The following is a 19595-nucleotide window of genomic DNA, read 5'->3' on the forward strand; positions in this document are numbered from 1 at the left end:
GGGCTCCTGCTTACTGGCTCCACCTGCTTCTGGTTCCTGGATCTGGGCTGCCCTGGCCACTGCTGGCTGTGTGCCCTGGGGGCTGGGCTTCACATGCTTGCTCTGGCAGAGGTTCCCCCTGCTGTTCCCCCAAGTTGTGCCTGATGCTCCCCAGAGTGTAAATCAGGAAACTGCCCCGGCTGTTGTGAGCTGTGGCTTAGCGCCCTGGGGCTGCCTCCAGGAGGCTGAAGTTCCTTGCTCTGGTGGCCACCCCTCTGGTGGGCCACCCCTCCAATCCATGGAGCCAAGCCTTTCCAATCTTTCCCACATTGCCTTGGACTGGAGAATTGCCTCACTGGATCCCTCTGTGGGTTCTGTCTCTCTTGAAAATGTAGTTAGAATCCTTAGCTTATAAGTTTTGCTCCAGAGCAACTAAGAGACGGTTCTCTCCTTTTGCCATCTTGGCTCCGCCCCCATTCAACTTCTTGTAGTCAATTTTGGTCTTCATTTTTGGCATCTCTACTGCATCTGATCCTGATGAACACTCCTTCCATCTTGATATTCTTTCTGGGACACTCTCTCATACCATACTCTCCTATCTCTGTTTACATTCTTCCCCCTCTGGTTCTTTGCTTCTCTTTCTTCTTCCTTTTTCATAGATGTTTCATAGGCTCTGTTCTGAGTTTCTCTCTCTATCATCTCTTCCTTTGCTGATCTCATCTACTTCCATGGCTTCAATGATTAGCCTTTGGCAAATGATTCCTAAGTCTCTTTCCCAAAAGAAACCACTATTTTTCCCAGCCTTCCTGGCTATCCCATTTCTATAAATGGTACTCTATTTGCCAAGACACCTAAGGTCAAAAGATATCTTTGATCCTTCCTTCAACTCTCATTCCTCACAATCGGTCATCAAGTCCTTCCATATTCTACTCACATCAAACCCTTCCTAGTCGTATCTATTGTTATGACTATATAACCATTGCCACCTTTGGACTTCAGAGCCTTATTTCATTGTGCCTGAATTGCTTGTAAAAGTCTCTGCTTTTTCCCCAGTCTAATGCAGCTTACCAGGACAATCTTCCTAAACCATAGATGTAATTATACAACCCCACTGTTCAAAACTTTTCAATGCTTCTTCATTACCTATTGCATAAAATCCAGACTCCTCAATCTAGCATTCCAAGGTCTTCTTCAGTCTCCCTTCAAACTATCTTTCCAGACTTATTTCACATCATTGCCCTTAATGTATTCTATGTTCCAATGAGACCACTATTGTTCCCTGAGCATAACTATACTTCTTTTTTGTTTGTGCAAGGCATTAAGTGACCTGCCCAAGGTCACATAGCTAGGTAATTATTAAGTGTCTGGGGACAGATTGCAACTCAGGTACTCCTGACTCCAGGGTCGGGGCTCTATCCACTGTGCCACCTAGCTGCCCCCATAAATATATTTCTTGCCTCAGTCTCTTTGCCCCTCTTCATTCCCATACTGGACAGTACAGATCTTTTGAAATCCTTCTCTACTTTCAACAATCAGTTCAAGCACTATTCCTCCTTCCTTGATATTCCCAGTGGACGGTTCCTCTTCTGAAGTCCCATCACATTTTCTATTTCATATTATATTGACTTGTAAGTGTCTTGTATCCTCCACCACACAGTAATCTCTTTGCCATGAGGGCTTCTGTCTTGTTTACTCTTAGCACCTAGTGTAATGGCCTTGATCTTAGGAGGTGCCTAAAATATATCTATTAAATGAAAATTGAATGTCTAGGCTGAGTTGTTCTCCAGGCAGAGTAACTCTGAAGCAGCTTCCACTCTCTACAAGAAACTTGTTTCCCTCACCCTGACAACATTGGGGAGCCTAGGATGGAAGTAAGGAAGGGCAATGAGAAAGGTTGATTGCATTGCCTCCTCACTATTTGTTAGTGAAGCTGAAGTGGATGTTAGAGGCTATCTACAGCTTGTGAGTAGAACTTCTGCTTCTGCCAGGTAGGAGAGTGATGGAGAAATCTCAAGGACACTGCTACTAATAACAGTGGTGCACATTCAGATATTTTCAAGGAAGGGGGGAAAGGGAACATACATGGAGACAGGAAAGGGGGAAAGGTCAACTATCATCCTATACCTGCTCTAATCTCTAAGTAGGGTTGCTTAGGGTTAAAACCTAAAAGAAAGCAAGTAAGAGGATTTGTATGTCATTTCAGGTAGAGAAACAAGGAAGGTGAATGGCTTATCCATTGGCACCTGTTCTTTTAGCTCTTATGATGGTTTCAGAACTTCCAAAAGGGAGAATGGCATCTGAACTTTTCTTCTACCCTTCCTCCTTCCTTCTTCCTCTGTCTTTCTCCTTTTCTCCTAACCCACCTCCTATACTCTTCCTCTCACCTTTTCTCCTCCCTTTTCCCTTCTCCTCTCTGCCTTCTTCTCTCCCTCCCCAAACACATACCAGGTTCCTGGTTAAGACCCTAAAATCTTTCTAGGGGAGCAGACACCAAGGGTTGCCACCCCTCCTTAGTCTCCAGTCCTATGATTTAACAAAGCTTGCAGAATGAGTGCTAGGTTTGGAATCAGAAGATGACCCAAGTCCATATCCCAACTACTCCGTTAGCTATGTGACCATGGGACCAGTCACAAATTCCCAGTCTCATTTTCCCATCTACAAGATAGGGGTTATAACACATAAAAAGACCAACATCCCAGGCTGATTGAGCAGAAAGCATTTTTTATATATACATATATATGTATATATATGCATAATTTAAATTTAAGTTATTATTAATTTTCTTAATACTGACCTGTGACTACATCACTGTAGGAAACCTGGAGTTAGGAGCTCTCTCTACCTGAACAGGTCAGCACATCCTCTATAACTAATTGTCTTAGAGAGTGACCAAAGACAAAACTTGAATCTGAGGCTTTCCTGTCTCTGAGGCAAGCTCTTATTCATTAATTAGAGTAATTAATTGATTTTCAATCACTAATAATAGATGAAAGTCTTTCTTGAGGAAAATTCAATACCTTCTACTGACTTTCAGCCCATTCCCTCATGTTCTGGTCTCCATTTAGTAATTTGTTTTATAGAATAAAGCTATCCAAAGTCTTAAACATTGCTGCTCCCTTTGCCTTCTTTCATCTTTCCCTCCTACTCATCCCCTGGGCCTGCCATCTCTAGGCTTTGCCATCTTACTGGAGCACCTCTTTATAGACTCCCTCATGCTTCTGAGACTGGAAAGCAAGGGGTGGGGGGAGGTAGAGTTGTTCTAAAATGAATTCCAGGAAAGAAAGAACATGTGAAATGAAGACCAGAGAGCATAGGACTAGGAAGAAGGTGTCTAGAAGGAGACCCAAGAAGGATACAGGGCAAGAGCACTAGGACTGGAATCAGAGGACCTGAGTCTCTCCCTTACTATCTATGAGCAAGTCTCTTTCCTTTCTCTGGACCACAGATGCCTCAGCTTTAAAATGAGAGGGTTGGATTGACTTCTCATTTCTCTTCCAATCCTCCAATAAAGATGATGTTCCTGCAGATCTCCCCTTCCATCAGGTATTTAAACTCACCAGAAACATCAGAGAACTCTTCAGCATTGAAGTTCTGCTCCCCCTCCCTGGGGACACTGATGAAGGCCTGCATGGCTGGGGAAAGAAGGATGGTCCCATTGCTGGCTTGTCTCAGGAGGCTCTCCAGGTACCTGTAGGTACAGCCAAGAAAGTGAGGAGGGAAGGAGAGGGAGGAAAAGGGAGGGAGGGAAAGGGAGGGAGGGAGGGAACTCGATCTCCATTCAACTCAATCCACCCTGCCTGAACACTCTGCAAATGGGGGGGCGGGGGGGGATCAGCTGAAGACTGGGCAGGGAAAGGGGCGGAGGTCAGAGTTCCATTAAACCAGAGTTGACAGTACAACATTCTAATTAACAACTCTGGCTGCCAACTTGAAAAATAATTGTCTCTAATTTGCAAGCCACTTTCCTTCCACTTTGCATGACAATCATCTCAAGTCAAAATGCAAAGTACTTTCCTAGCTTTCCTTCCCTTTCCAATGTTGTAACCCCTCAACCCCCCACCCCCACCTCTCTCCCAAAACCCAGTATTTGTTCAGTCAGGTTTTGTGGATTCATCTGAAAAGAGAGAACTGAGTAGGAGGGACTCTTTCCTTGGGTTGAACCACATCAATTAGAATATTCACATCAGGATCAAATGAAATAAGACAACAGGCATTTATTAGGTACCTACTATCAGATCATCTATGATATATTTTAAGGACTAAAACATCTCCTCTGATCCTTTCAACAACCCTGGAAGGAAGGTGCTATTATTGTCCTTGTTTTACAGTTGAAGTAACTGAGGAAGATGAAGGTCAAGTGATTTGCCCAAGTTCACCCAGATAATAGGTGTCTGAGCAACATGAAAGGATTTTTCTAGCAGCCCTTAGAAGGAGGCTAAGGCATTAAAGAAGGAGCAGAAGGAAGGAGGAAAAGAAGACTGGCTTCCATGGTAAACATTTGGGAATGGACAGTTTAAAACAGAACATGATTATTAAAAGCAATCTAAGTGAAAGCAAAAGCCTTGATTTTTAGAGTTCTGCATTTTGTAAATGGGAAGAAAATGACAATCCCAAGTAATTAGGCAAAAGAACCAAAGCACTTTTATATTTGATGCATTTTGTTTTTAAAATGAGATCTAGTTAATTTCATTCATCTGCAGTTCCATGTGATAAATCAGTTTTTAATCTGTTTTATTAATAAAATCTAATTTAAAAATTTTTTTTAAGTGTCTGAGGATGAATTTGAACTTGGTTCTTCCTGACTCCATCTGCTGTACCATCTAGCTGCCAAGGACTACAGAATGCCAGCCTTTGTCTCTGGAGTCAGAGGAAAAATCCTAGGAACCCTAACATCCTACCTCCAAATCCCTTTTTCCTTAGGTCTCCCTATAGAACCCAACCGAGTATAATAGAAAGAGCTCTAGATATAGAATCACAAGACCTGGGTTCAAATTCTGACTGTGTCCTCAGACAGTCTTAACTTCTCCTGGGCTCAGTTCTATCATATGGAAAGTAAAGGATTTGGCGGCAGGCTCTCTCATGTCCCTTACATTTCTAGACCCTATGACATTTCTTTCCTTTTCTTCTGATTAAATAGAGAAGCATCTAGTGATGGCCAGGCCAAATAGAGGAAGCCTTGCTCTACTATTCACCATGCTACTCCATGTATGTCTGGACATGAACCCCCCATTTACTCTAGTTACTGTCTCCAAATCTTCTCTATCCCCCCCCAAACTCCTCCACTCATACACCCACGACTAGCCCACTTTGGGGGGCTCTTGAAAATTGCCTGTTTCCAATTGATCCTGGATCAAGAGCGCCACCCAGTGGCCTCGTCCATGCAATTCCTTCCAAAACTCTGGGGTATACAAACAGAAGTTAAGACCCCCTAGGGAAGTCTCCTTCTTATCTCTTAAGAAAACCCTACCCATTGAGTAGGAATAACCTTCAAGGGGCTCATTGTCAGACCTGAGAAATGGGGGACACTTGGATGGAAGAAAGAGGATGGTATTAGAATACGCACAATAGGAAAAGATTTGGATTTGAAGTCGGAAGATATGGATTCAAATCCTTTCACTATTTGTGTGACTTTATGCAAATAACTCAACCTCTCTGGGATTCTCAACTCATCTGTAAAAGGAAGGGATTGAACTACAGGACCTCTAAAGTCCTTTCCAGATCTAAATCCAGGGTCCTAACTTAGATAATGGTTTTCATAATAGAGAATAAAAAGGACAATGAGTTAAAGAGGAAGGGGAAGAATAGGAGTTGGAAGAAGGCAGAAAGAGATCTTACCAATTGGTATAGAGGGTGGTAATGGTCTGCTCTCCAGAGGAATCCAATGGCTGTGTCTGCTGCAGAAGGGCATTCCGGATAACCCGAGAAGCATCTGTACCCAGGAACTGGGTCAGTGACTGGATGAAGCCAATGTATGCCTTGACCCCTGCCAGTACTTCAGAGGGTCTTGCAATTTCCTGGGTTGTGGCATTGTAGCCAGTCAGCCACACCATGGCCCTATAGGAAAACGGACCAAGTAACAATGCTTCTGTGTTCCTAGTTTCCATCCCAACTCCTGAGCACCTTCCCCATCACCTTCTCATGTTGGTGAGCTATTGTTTTCTTCCATCTCAAAGAAAGAATTAGTTCCTACTATGAGAAATGTTGGAGGACCATGCAAGAGAGGCAAAAATAATGGAACTTTCCACATATGGACAGAAACAATGAGGCATCTCTATTTGGGACTGATATGTGATAGTAGCCCCTGACTGACACCTATATACAACTCTTAGCCATACACAAAGGAGAGAACAGTTACCCTATATACTGTTTTCTTATACAAAGGGAAGTTTCCCTAGATATAACCACCAACCCCTATTCTAGTTGTAGCTTATTAATGCCTATAATTTTACAACTAGAGATTCATTTCTTTGACTTAGGATTTCTTCCAGCATAGATCATTAGATTTGTAGTCAAGGGACTTGGGTTCAGATCCTAAGTTTATTACCTATCTATTTATTTCCTATGGCATCTTTGACTTAACCTCTTAGGCATTCATTTCCTCATCTCTAAATTAAGGAGGTTGGGCTAGATAATTGTCCTGCCCAAATTTTATGAAAATGAAAAATTCCCTTCTTGTAAAGATGCTCCATTAAACTCTTATTAGTCATTTATACCTCATAGGAATGAGTTTGTCATACTCCTTCCTGAAAATAGGTTTTGATAGGGGTATAGAGGAGAGAACATCAGGGTTTATTCCCTTGAGAATCTGAATGGGAGATGATTACCATCCAAGAAATATTTTTTAAAAACTAAACAAAAGGAAGGCTAGAAGACCTTAAAGACAAATTTTACATATATTTTAGTTTCCCCAGGGCAAAATCTGTAGGCAGAGTTTTATCCACCCCAGAGTCCATGAGGACTAGGTTTGGGGTAGGGAGGAGATCAGACATTCTTCAGGTAGTATGAAGTCATTCACATAGATATTGGGACTGGGAAAAGAAATTAACTCCTGATTACAATTATGAATTTACCAGAAGATATATTTATTACCAAACTGTTTTTCCTGACCATGAGCAAACTCCCTTCCCAGGCTAGCCCAAGGAAAATATACTATTAATCATAGTTTCATTACAATTCAATTAGGAAGATAAAGCTGTGGCATCCACTACCACTACCACAAAAATAAATATATATATATGTAACATATCCCCAAACCAAACAGATCTGATTTGGGGATTATTATTTTGGATTACCCAGGCTAATTATACTAGATTGCTTTTGTTTTCCCTCAGCAGGGCAACCTAAAGATTATATACTCCATTCCAAAAGCAGGGGTCCTCTCTGCTTTCTCAGGATGAGGAGAACACAATACCTGTTGAGCCGTTCTTCCAGATGGCTGCTGAGATATTCAGAAGGGAAGATAGTGTGCTCAAACACAGAGAAACTGTGGACATGGTTTATGGTCAGAGCCAGTTCTGTCAAGGTCAAGTGTAACTTGTCCATGCTGAAAGAAATTAAGAGTAAGGGTCAAGTTGGACCAGTTCAGGAACCTGGAGCTTCAGATCCTGCTTCCCACTCTATTTGACCCATTCTTATTCCTCCTACTTAATCAGCTCCCTTCCAAGCAAGGAGAGTATTTAAGGGACTCTTGAATCCTAACATATCCTCTAGGGGTTTTCAATTTATGTGGATACCACCACTACCACCCTCCCCAGCCCCCAGCCCAGGCTCCACTAAGAAATTCTATTCTGTATATTCTCATAGAGGGCATGAGAGGGTTGGACTAAAAGCCTTCTAAAAGACCCTGGCAGCTCAGAAACCCTATGACTCCCAATCCTCTACAGATCCGTGCAATGCTAGTGGAAAAGGGTAAAAGGCAAAAGACAGGTCCAGGTACTTCAATCAACTCTGTTGTCATCTTTGACTTCCACTCTAACTCCCTCCCACACAGCCAATTAACTATTAAATCTTGCTATTTCTTTCTCCACAACATTTCTCTAATCTGTTTCCTACTCTCCAGTTCTATAACCCACATTCTAGCCCATAACCTCTCACCTCAACTCTTTCAATAGGTTTCTAATTGATCTCTCTGTCCCAAGTTTCTTCCCACTTCAGACCATTCTCTACACAGCTGCAAAGTGATAGGTTTTATCATGTCATCTCCCTTTTCAATGAGCTCCCTGTTATCTTTAGTATAAAGTACCCTTTTTGGCATTTTTAGCTCTTCACAAGTCTTATATGAACTGAGGCAAAGTGAAATGAGCAGAACCAGGGGAATATTGTCCATACAGTAATACTGTAACAATGATCAACTGTGAATGAATTAGTTACTCTATCAAGACAATGTTGGGGGACCCATAATGAAAAATGCTCTCCAACTCCAGAGAAAGAATTGATAATTTCTGAATACAGATTGAAGCACAGATTTTTCATTTTGTTTTTCTGGGGGTAGGGAGTAGTTCTTTTGCAACATAGCTAATATGAAAACATTTTGTATGACTGGACATGTATAATCAGTATCATATTGCTTGCCTTCTTCAGGGAATGGGGAAGGACTGAGAGGGAGTTTTTTTTAAATGAATGCTAAAATTTTTCATGGAAATTGGGAATATTTGATAAAATAAAAACATTTTCAAAAATTTTATTAAGGCTTTTTCACAACCTGGCCCCTTTCTATCTTCCTAGTTCTCTTATATGTTATTCCCCTCCATATATTATATAATTCAGTCTTATTGACTTCCTTGCTATCCCTTACATACAATACTCCCCATCTTTATGTCTGTCCCTCATGCCTGGAATGTTCTCCTCTTCATTTCTACTAGGTTTCCTCCAAGATTTAGTTCAAGGACTACCTTCTGAAGAAGTGTCTTTTCTGGTTGTAGGAGTGCCTTACCCTCAAAGGAATCTTATCTAAGGGCAGCTAGGAGATGCAGTGGATAGAGCTTCAGCCCTGGAGTCAGGAGGACCTGAGGTTCAAATTTGGCCTCAGACACTTAAAAATTACTTAGCTATTGGGCAAGTCACTTAACCCCATTGCCTTGCAAAAACTAAAGAACAAAAGGGATGTCTTACCATTTCTGAATATATCTTTGTTTATTCCTATTTATGTACATAAATTCCCCCATTAGAGCATAACTTCCTTGAGGTCAAGCACTGTTTTTCTTTGTATCACTTGCACTTAGACCAAGACTGGTACAAAGCAAGTGATAAATGGTAGTTGATTGATGCTTTCCCAACACCTGCCTCCCTACCCCCACCCCCACCTCACCCTCTCCCTTCTTGATCACATCAACCGCCCTCTCCCATCCCTTGCCCAGTTTCCAGCTGGCCACCAACCCCAGACAGTGCTCACTTTGTCACAACACTGCGGTTCTTTCGATGACTCTCAGCACCTGGCTTGTCCCTCTCAGGTTCCCCCTTTTTAGGAGTCTGCTTATGTTTCGTGGTCTTCTTGTTCTTGGCTTTGCTGATGGTGGTGGCACAATGCTTAGGCAGCAGCTTTCAACACAAACAGATAAATGGGGCTGGGCTAAGTTTCTCAGACTGCTTTTCTTTCCATCTGTTTAACATTATAATTCTTCCTCTAGCCACCTTCTATCTACTCTCTCTCCAGTTCCTTATTTTCTCTCTCTTTCTCCCTAATGGGGGCATATTTGGATGTATTGTATTCTATTTTTCATTCTGGAAGGGCTTTCAGGAAGAGAAAGTCCCAAGAGAGTCTAGCTCCTTAATATACCCCTTAAAATAGCAGAAGCAGAAATGCCGAAAAGAAACAAAACTACCAGAAACAATTAAAATAAATTTGTTTTAGGAAAAAACAAATTCAAACAAATGAAAGCACAAAAATAGAGTTCTAACACGAGGAAAATACTATGAATGAAGAGAAGCAGATGTACATAAAAAAAGATACTCAATACCTACAGAAGGACCAGTAACAAAGCTCAAATTTCCTTAGGCTACAGTAAGATTCATAATGGGCATAATGGAAAAAAATTGAAGAAAAATTAATTTAGCAAAAATATTTTCAGATGAAATAAAGAAGGATTTTACCACAATTAGGATAAGGAAACTTAGCAGTTTTAAATAGACATACCTTGTCAACAAGACAATGGAGTCAGTGTGGGTGGGGGGGAACAGAATTATTTTATTCATGCACTGGAATGGAAAAAACAATAGAGAAAGCAGAAAAAACTATGCAACTAGAAAAAGATTTGTGGTTCATTATATAAAGAGTTGGTCAGGAAGACCTACATTCAAATCCAGTCTCAGATACTTACTAGCTTTGTAACTGTAGACAAGTCATTTAACTTCTGTAAGTCTCAGTTTCCTTTTTTTAAATGGTGATAACAATAGTGTCTCCCTCCCAAAGTTGTTATGAGGATGAAATTAATTATTATTTGTAAGGGACTCTGTAAACCTTAAAGTGGCATATAAATATTAGTGGTTATTATAATTATAATGAAACATAACTAATCTAAAGAATAAAGCAAAGAAAATTTGAGAGTGGCTTCCCAAAAATGGGCAGGGAAAAGAATATGACTACTCTATTTCAGAAAATCCAATAGGAAAATTTCCTACAAATAATGAAAAAGAGAGCTAGATTACAAATGGACAAAATTAACAAAATTAAGAAGGCATTAATAGGAAAGAATCCAAATTCAACATGTCCAGATACATCATTGTCAAGCTTTAAGAAAAAACTACAATAGAATTGCTTATTTTCCTTTGAGAGGTCAGCTTGCTCTTGGGAAGTGTGATCCCTCAAATAAACGCTCATGTCCCTATATCCTTCCTTACTATTTCTTTCCTGATGGCAGCTGCTGCTGCTGCTGTAATTAATCTTTCTCTCCCTTCGCTTCTGCTAATGATGGTAATACCTAAATAAATTTTTGTCCCCCTCCCTCCCAAAATAAAAAAAAATACTACAGCAAAAAGTAGCCATGAAGAAGAGCATCATTTTTTTTTTCTATTCTATTCTGTTTATCCCTCTAGTCACAGAATCAGAACTCTCAGGCTAGCATTGCCATTCAAGAATCAAATTGTCACTAGCCCCATTTCCAGGTTAGAGCTGGGTCGTGGGGAGGGTCTATAAGGCTCTATCATGATTAGAAAGATTGAGATTTTACAGACTCCATTTCAAGAGTGGGTTCTGTTGAACCAGATCAACTGTGGAATAGTGGAGTCTATAGAACCAGGTAAAGGGGAGAAATAAGCCAGATCACCAGAAGACTGATGACATATTTATCAAGAAAATGAGTGCTCTCACACCCAGAAGCTTTTCAATTATCCCATTCCAGGGTCTCCTAATCCTGAAAGTTCTTGCCAATGTCTAACTACCAACTCACTTTAATTCATCATTCTCTCTCTCTCTCTCTGTCTCTCTCTCTCTCTCTCTCTCTCTCTCTCTCCCTTTGATATATATATGTGTGTGTGTCCCCGCTTTATATATGTGTAAGTATATATATAAGTATATGTGTATATATAAATATAACTTTATCCCTTCATATTGTTACATAAAAGTGATAAGTAACTGGTTATTATATAAAGATTTGGAACCCCTCTTGTAGAAATCACCATTTATCACCTGACCAACTACTATTCTCTTGTCTCTTAAACACCAACCTGATATCGATCCCCATTCTTCACTAGAAGCCTCCAGAGTGAGATACTATTAAGGCATATAGAGAAAGGAATGAAATTAATGCCCTTTCCCAAATGTGACAGTTTAATTTAATAATTCAAAATGTTTTGTCCTTCAGAGGAGTTGCCTCAGGAATTGCTCATTCAAAGCAATTTTTTCTCTGTTTCATAAAATCAAATTTAAGTATAGCAATTTGCACTGATAAGGACATTCAAGGAATTCACAAAAGGCTCTGTAGATGAGGGTTGTATATGTTCTAAGCCAAAGCAATATGATTGTAGTAAAGTGTGAAGAATATCAAAGAGATAACCTTGAAGGTAAAAATGCATATATGTATGTATAAGTTATAGTATGTCTGTTAAATCATTTACATTTCATAAGAACTTAGCTCCTATACCATCAAGCATATATATAGTCAAGAAAATACTTGTTGAATAATGAATTAACATGCATAGCTCCTAATAAAATATACATATATATTTATATACACATATATATACAAATATGTATATATATATATATATATATATATATATATATATATATATATATAAAAACTTTGCCATCTCTTCCTTAAACAAATTACTTAGATTTTTCTGTAATGTGAATTATCTTGCCCATTCGCAGTTTCTCAATAATAGGGACCATTCTTTTTCTAGTATTATAGCAATGGCACTGGAATGGGTTTGAGTCCCAGTTTTAATGCTTACTAGGTGGGTGACCCCAGTCAAATCACTAAATTTCTTTGAACTTCATCTCTTTCATCTATAAAATGGAGAGTCATAATATTCTTACTGCCTTCCCTCATACTGTTTTTGTGAGGGAAGAAACCTTGATACATTAAATAAATACAAGTATGATATCCCCAATACACACTCCCAGCAGGGCTTGGGACAGCTACTTAAAAGGACAGCCCTGTGACACTCCCTCTATGGAGGGAGTTGCGATTCTTGACTGCCTTAAAAAAGATCTTTGAGTCTATGAAAATGGGAGAAAGAGGGTAGGAGTAAGGAAGAGACAGAGAAGAGAAGAAAAAAGTTTTAGAGAGACAGGGCAGGAGAAAGCATTTGAATGGCCTTTAAGAAAGCCTGGCATCAGGGATGGCTAGGTGGCACAGTGGATAGAGCACCAGCCCTGGAGTCAGGAGTACCTGAGTTCAAATCTGACCTCAAACACTTAATAATTACCTAGTTGTATGGCCTTGGGCAAGCCACTTAATTCCATTTGCCTTGCAAAAAGAAAAAAAAAAGAAAAAAGAAAGCCTGGGATCATAGGAATATGGACAAAGCTGGTCTCACGAACATGTCCCTTAATTCCTAGCACCTATACCTCTAGAGACTGTTAAGAGGGGACTTCTTTGATGAGAGTATTCTTTCCTTAGGTGATCTGAGATTTTATCTCACTCCTTTTTACTCTTATTATTTACTCTCATCTATAGATCTTCCCCAGTTTCTAATTTTTGGAGTTTGAGGTTTTGTTTTGGTTTTTATAAATTTATTTGCTAGGGGCAGCTAGGTGGCACAGTGGGGGCGGCTAGGTGGTGCAGTGGATAAAGCACCAGCCCTGGAGTCAGGAGTACCTGGGTTCAAATCCGGTCTCAGACACTTAATAATTATCTAGCTGTGTGGCCTTGGGCAAGCCATTTAACCCCATTTGCCTTGCAGAAACTTAAAAAATATATATATAGTTATAAATTTATTTGCTTGATATCTGTTATCTTTTGTGAAACAAGTGTTTAGTGGGAGGGAATTAAGCTGTCCAAGAGAGAGCTAGTTATTACCAGTGGAGAAGTGGGAATAATTCTCACCTGGGAGAAAGTAGTTTTTATCATTAACCTCTAAACGTGTATTGTACCCCTAAATTGCAAATCTCTGAAGTGTAGAAATATATTCTGGTTCAATCCTCCTCTTGATGATAGGAAAGTGGAGGAGTAAGTGCCCAACCACAACCCTCCTCCTACTCCACCTAAGGGTGAAAATTTCAGTATCCCTTGGAGACATGGAGTGGGTCATTCCTAGATGTTATCTATCTAAATATATCCCCACTGTGTGGGCTGTCCTGGGTCCCTTTTGCCTGTAACCATCTGTTACAATTGGGCCCATCAGGACTGTGTTATCTGATCTTCCACTGAAACATGGTCCTCCTTTGTTGCCTGACCAATATGTGATACACAGGTGCACATCATTAATATGTATCTCATGCCTATAGTCAGGGCTTAACTCCATTACATAAATTGCTATTTTTATTATTCCTTCTTCTCCATCTCTTTCTAATGGTCAACAAAGGGCTCAGCTCCTAGTAAGCATTCCAACCCCATGAATCTGTCTGTGCATATGCACATAAACATACACACACACACACACACACACACACACACGATTCTTTAGTGTGCCCACATTATCAAAGTTAAAGGAGTAACAAATTTCAACCAAGAAGCATGTAGAAAACCATTGGTCAACAGCAAAGTAGGGTTCTTATTTCTAAAAACCTCTGCAATTCCTGTTCAGCCTCCCATGACCAGTACAGCATGAGTCAATCAAGAGTGGAAGGGAGAGAGGAAGAGAAAAAAGAGGAAAGGGCAGCCCTGAGCACAAAGATAAGGAGACAAAAATAGTGCAAAAGGGAGGATGCTGAGAATGAAGAGATGGGACAACATCATTGTGCAAATAGCCCAAGAGATAAGGAAAAACTGAATGACAGATAATAGGAGGATGACACAGATGTGCGGTCTGGAATCCTGGGATCCATTAGTAACTTGCTTTTGATGTTGATAACTCTGAGGTTCAGTTTCCCCATCTATAAAATGAACGGGCTCACCCTGATGACTTTTATGGTACCCTAAATCTATGATTCTAAGAACTTGGACTACAAAGTATGATTTAAGGACAAGACTTACTGTAAACTTACTATAAAATCCTGCCATGAACAATGGGATATCCAAATCCTGACTTTATTTAAGGAAAAAAATTGGAGAGATGCAACATTTAAGAGAAAGGTGGATGGTCAGGTAATGGTGGAAGGGGTGCAGGGGCAAGGGAAAAGACTTGCCCCACACACTCACTTGCTCACTCAGATTTCGCTGCTCAGCACAAATATCCAAGACACAGTTGCTTGTTTGCTTAGCCAGATCTTCCAGGAAGGAATTGCAGTAATGAAGGGCATGGTTCTTCAGGTGAGGGTACTGAGGAAAGGGATAGAAAGAGGTTATCACTGAGAAGGCCTCTCGCACTCCCCTCCCAAGGCTACATGGATCTAGACTCATAAAGTATCACAACATCTAATTTTGAGCTTAATTTGAGCCATTTTCTTCTTTATACAGAAAGGGAATCAGAGACACAGGGGGAAAAGATGCCTCCTACATACATATACCTACACATACATATTATATTACAAAAATAAGTTCATTCAGATCCAGGAAACCAGTTTTCTGTCTCAGGAATTTGAGGCAAGGAGATATAGAATCACAAGATCACTGATAAGGTAACCAAAGGCCCAAAGGAATTAAGTGACTTGCCTAACGTCACATAGGTTATAAGGAATAGAAACAGAATTTGTCCTCTGATTCCAAATGCAGGGTATAATAAGGGCTCCAAAGACCCACCTCCTCTGGACACATCTCATGAGTACAATTGGAAAAATGGGCACAGATCATGGGGAAGACAATGGCATAGCGCAGCATGGTGGGCTCCTCCAGGGTCAAAGTAAACATCTTCTCAAAGGAACGGAGATGAAAGCTGTAAAGGAAAGATAGGAAGCTTATACTTGGCATTATTCAGTGGCACCTATCTGGGAAAGAGAACCCAGGAACATTGACCCACTGTATTTGTGGTATACTGTAAAACGCACTGGACTGAGGGTCAAGAACCCTGGATTTGAAATTCCACTGTAACTTACTAGCTGTTTGAACCTGGTCAAGTCCCTTCATTTGTCAGATGCCTTAGTTTTCTCATCTACATAATGGGGAGAATAATACCTAGATTACTTGCCTCATCAGACTGTTGCATAGATCAAATGTGCTGGAGAATATATAATCATTTTTCATAATATATAGCATTATTTATACTATATATCTACACAAAATACTTCGCTCTCTGATATACTTCTGTTTTTATTATTGTGTATAAGAGAGTGCAACTACAATGCACTGGACACATTATTAGAATGCTAGACGTATGCTTGCCAAAAGAATATTTTATGGAGAACTCACACAGGGCAAGAACTCACAAGGGGGTCAGAAGAAGCAATACCGAGACACCTTGAAAGTCTTATTGAAGAACTTTAGAATTGATTGTACAGCATGGGAGACACTGGCACAGGACTGCCCCACATGGCGTGCCCTCATCAGTGAGGACCCTGCACTCTACAAGGAAGGAAGAATTGAAGCAGCTCAAAGGAAATGTGATATCTGTGAATTTAGAGAACCCATCCTAGTTGTTCACATGGATTATTTGTGCCCAACCTGTGGTAGAGCATTTCAAGCTTGTATTGGTCTGATCAGCCACAGTTGGACACACTGTAATTTGTCTCAAACATAGTGATGTCATTTTGGTCTTCTTCAATAATGAAGGACAAGAAACAACTAACTGTAATGCTGTCTTCCCTCCTTACTAAGTTATAAATTCTGAGAGGGCAATGATTATGTCTTAATTTTTTTATTTCTTTGCACTTCTAGCACAGTGTTCTGGAAACAGTTGTGCCTACCACTAAAAGATTTGTTGTTTTTAGAATGTTAGCTTGCTTCCTCTTGCATAACTTTCTCCTTCCTGTGTCTGAACTTTGGTGGAAACCATTCTTCCAAATTAAAAAGTTCCCAAAATTTGTGAATTCACATCCCTCTCACCTTTCCAAAACTCTATTGGACATTCCTACCCTTTAGGGATAGGAAAGGAATTCCCTGATGAATTCCAGTAAACTGATCATATAGACTCAGAGGTCTGCTTCTTCCCTTGCTATCCCCTCCACATTGATTTATTTATTATAACCTTGATCCTTCAAATACCTGCACTTACCTGAAGATCACTGAGGAATGCTCCTCAGTCTTTTCCACTCCCATCATAATGTAAATTTCTCCAGAACTGGTATCCAGAACAGGCTTCAATATTGTGCAGTACTCTCTATAATACTGAGGGCTAAACCCACATAGTAGCCTGGCACATAGGAGGCACTTTAAAAGTGCTCACTGGTGGATGTTACCTATATCTCAGAGAGGGTTAGCCCGTATCCCTTCTGCTAGACATCCTATTCTCCAATTTCTCTATCATTCCCATCAATTTCTTTTGATTTTCTTGAAAGATATCCATATCATTTTTAAGTGAGACTACCCAAAATGGAAAGAACCTAGAAGAGGTTCAGAAGATGGTAAGGAGGAGAATATAGAAGGATGAATTTTTCTAGAGAAACTTTCCCTGATCTTCCTGAATCCTCCCCCAATGACCCCCTCCTCAAGAACAAACTTCCCCTTAAAAATCTCATAGAATCCTTTGTTTTGTGCTCTCTGATGGACTTATATTGCATTATTATATAAAATAGTTATCTATGTCTTGCCCCTACTAATCTGTAAGTTCCTTTTGGACAGGTTGTACCTTATCTAAATTTTGTGCTTCTTAGAGTATCTAGCACTAAATGTTAGATGACCAAATGAATGAATGAATTTAATTACTCAAAGAACTATTCTAGAGTAAGTAGTGGCCAACAGTCCCATATTTCCACTAAGAAAAGAACAAGTAGCAGAATTTAAATGAAAGGTATCAGGACAAACAGAGATACTGGTGGATTTTGAAACAGGTGAGCAAGGAAGGTTAATTCATCTGGGTCCTAGAGAACATATAAACAGAAGAGCTGTCTTTTGTGAAACTAGGAGGGAGAGAGTATGTGTTAGATTGAATAATTCATTTTTATAGTTGAGGAGAAAACTGAATTTCCTAGTTTTCCCTTGTTTGGAGAGGAAATTAGATAATCAATGGTTATGTAAGGATGTGGGTAGAACAACCAAAAGTGCACCATGCAATGAGGAAGCTTCCTGAGCCAATAAAGGGAACTAGAAGATTGGTTCCTTGAGGTCCAATGATAATAATAGCTATTATTATACCTGGATTTAAATCCCACATGAAATATCCACTAGTTGTGTGACCCCAGTGGGTGTTCAAATAATTATAATAATTAACAATTCACTTTAACATAGGATTTGATGTCTGCAAAACACTTTGCATACATTTTCTCATTGAGAGTCACAAAAAACCCATAAACTAGTTCTTATCATTATCTCCATTTTATAGATGAGGGAGGTAAGGCTCAGGAAAGTTACCCATGGTAACACAGCAAGTAAATATTTGGGGTGGAATTTAAAATCAGATCTCTCTCAACTTCAGGTTTAAAGTCCTTTTTCCTACATCATACTGAGCACTTAAAAAAGAAAAGAAAAAATATTCCCAACTTACTGGAACCAGTATAGTCCCCATCAATAGGACAAAGCAAAAGACCTAAGGGCTGGATTTAACATTCTGGCCCTGAGCATACCAAAAGATGGAGAGATCAGAGGTCTCCACCAGTATCTCCTCCACTGAGTCCAACATTCGAGAGTGGAAGACAATGAGGTTCATCACCTTGGCCAGGTCAGGATTCTCATACAGGTGCAAAGGGGCCTTGTTCACACTAGTATATGCCTGTCAAAGAAAAAATAGCAGACACAATCCTCAAGATGATCAAGCTAGTATATCCAAACTAGACAATAGCTCTAGTCTAAGCCCTTTTCTCTCCTTCTTACTCACTCTCTTGGAGACTGATTTGGATCCCATAGGTTGAACTAACATTTGAATACTGATAACTCACATATTACAGATGTAACTTTAGCTAGTAAGATTTTGGGGACACTATGTGTCTAAATATAAACACATGTATACACATATCTGTGTGCATAAACATACATACCTAATACACCCACAGTACATGCACACATATCTATAGATACATCCATACCTATATAAACACACAGGTACGTACATACATCTACTTATACTTACATATATGTCTAAGTGCTGATATATGTATATATAACATGCATATGTGTGCATGGATTTACCTGCATGTTGATATGTGCATCTAATTAATATACATATCCATATATTCTATGCACACATTCACAAAATGTATCCAGCTTCAATCTCAACCGAGTATCATGACTAATTGCCTGGTGGACCTGTCAAACTGAATATATGAGTCACCCCAAATTCAACAAATCCAAGACTGAACTCATGATCTTTTCTCCCTCAGACTCTCCATTCTTTTAAATATCCCTTTTATTCTCAAAGGTACCATTGGTCTTCCAGGTTCATCCTCAGCATTATCCTGGACTGCTTATTCTCCTTTACCCCACACATCCAACCCTTTGCCGAATCTTATTATTTTACCTTCACCATATCTCTCATCTCCAAGTCTGTTTCTCCAACTTAGATGAGGCTGTCATCACCTCTTGCCTAGATAATTTCAACAGCATCCTAATTGATCTCTCTGTCTCAAATCTCTCATCACTCTAATCCATCCTAAACACAGCTGCCAAAACAATTTTCTTTAAGCACAGATCTGACCATGTGACTCCCACACTCAACTCCAGTGGCTTCCTATTGTCTCTAGGATAAAAGTATAAACTCCCTTATTTGGCTTTCAGAACCCTTCAGAACATGGCCCCATCTATCTTCTCAATTTCATTGAATATTACTTTCCTTTCCATATTCTTCAAAAGACCAAACTGGCCTTCCCTCTGTTCCTCACAGGCCCTACTCCAACACCCACCTTTGATTTGACCATCCCACCTGCCTAGAATGCACTACCTCTTCACCTTCAACTCATACAAACAGTCCCTCCTTTCTTCCTTTAAGACCCAGCTCAAATATCACTTTCTACTTGAAGTCTTTTCTGATGCTCTCAATTCCCAAAATAT

At 39.9% G+C, this 19595-nt stretch overlaps 1 protein-coding gene across 2 annotated transcripts in view; it reads right to left on the reverse strand.

The window, feature by feature from the left end:
• Nucleotides 1–19595, reverse strand: part of NCKAP1L (NCK associated protein 1 like) — a 63622-nt gene that overhangs the window by 23630 nt on the left and 20397 nt on the right. For both annotated transcript variants that reach the window (XM_074225721.1, XM_074225722.1), the window contains exons 16-22: nucleotides 18176–18321; nucleotides 15261–15393; nucleotides 14721–14840; nucleotides 9371–9516; nucleotides 7391–7522; nucleotides 5815–6033; nucleotides 3537–3667 (exon numbers count right to left, since the gene is read on the reverse strand). In XM_074225721.1, the coding sequence (XP_074081822.1) occupies nucleotides 3537–3667; nucleotides 5815–6033; nucleotides 7391–7522; nucleotides 9371–9516; nucleotides 14721–14840; nucleotides 15261–15393; nucleotides 18176–18321 (1027 nt within the window). The remainder of the gene's footprint in view (nucleotides 1–3536; nucleotides 3668–5814; nucleotides 6034–7390; nucleotides 7523–9370; nucleotides 9517–14720; nucleotides 14841–15260; nucleotides 15394–18175; nucleotides 18322–19595) is intronic.

The sequence above is a fragment of the Macrotis lagotis genome, chromosome 2, assembly GCF_037893015.1.
Source record: "Macrotis lagotis isolate mMagLag1 chromosome 2, bilby.v1.9.chrom.fasta, whole genome shotgun sequence".
NCBI lineage: Eukaryota > Metazoa > Chordata > Mammalia > Peramelemorphia > Peramelidae > Macrotis > Macrotis lagotis.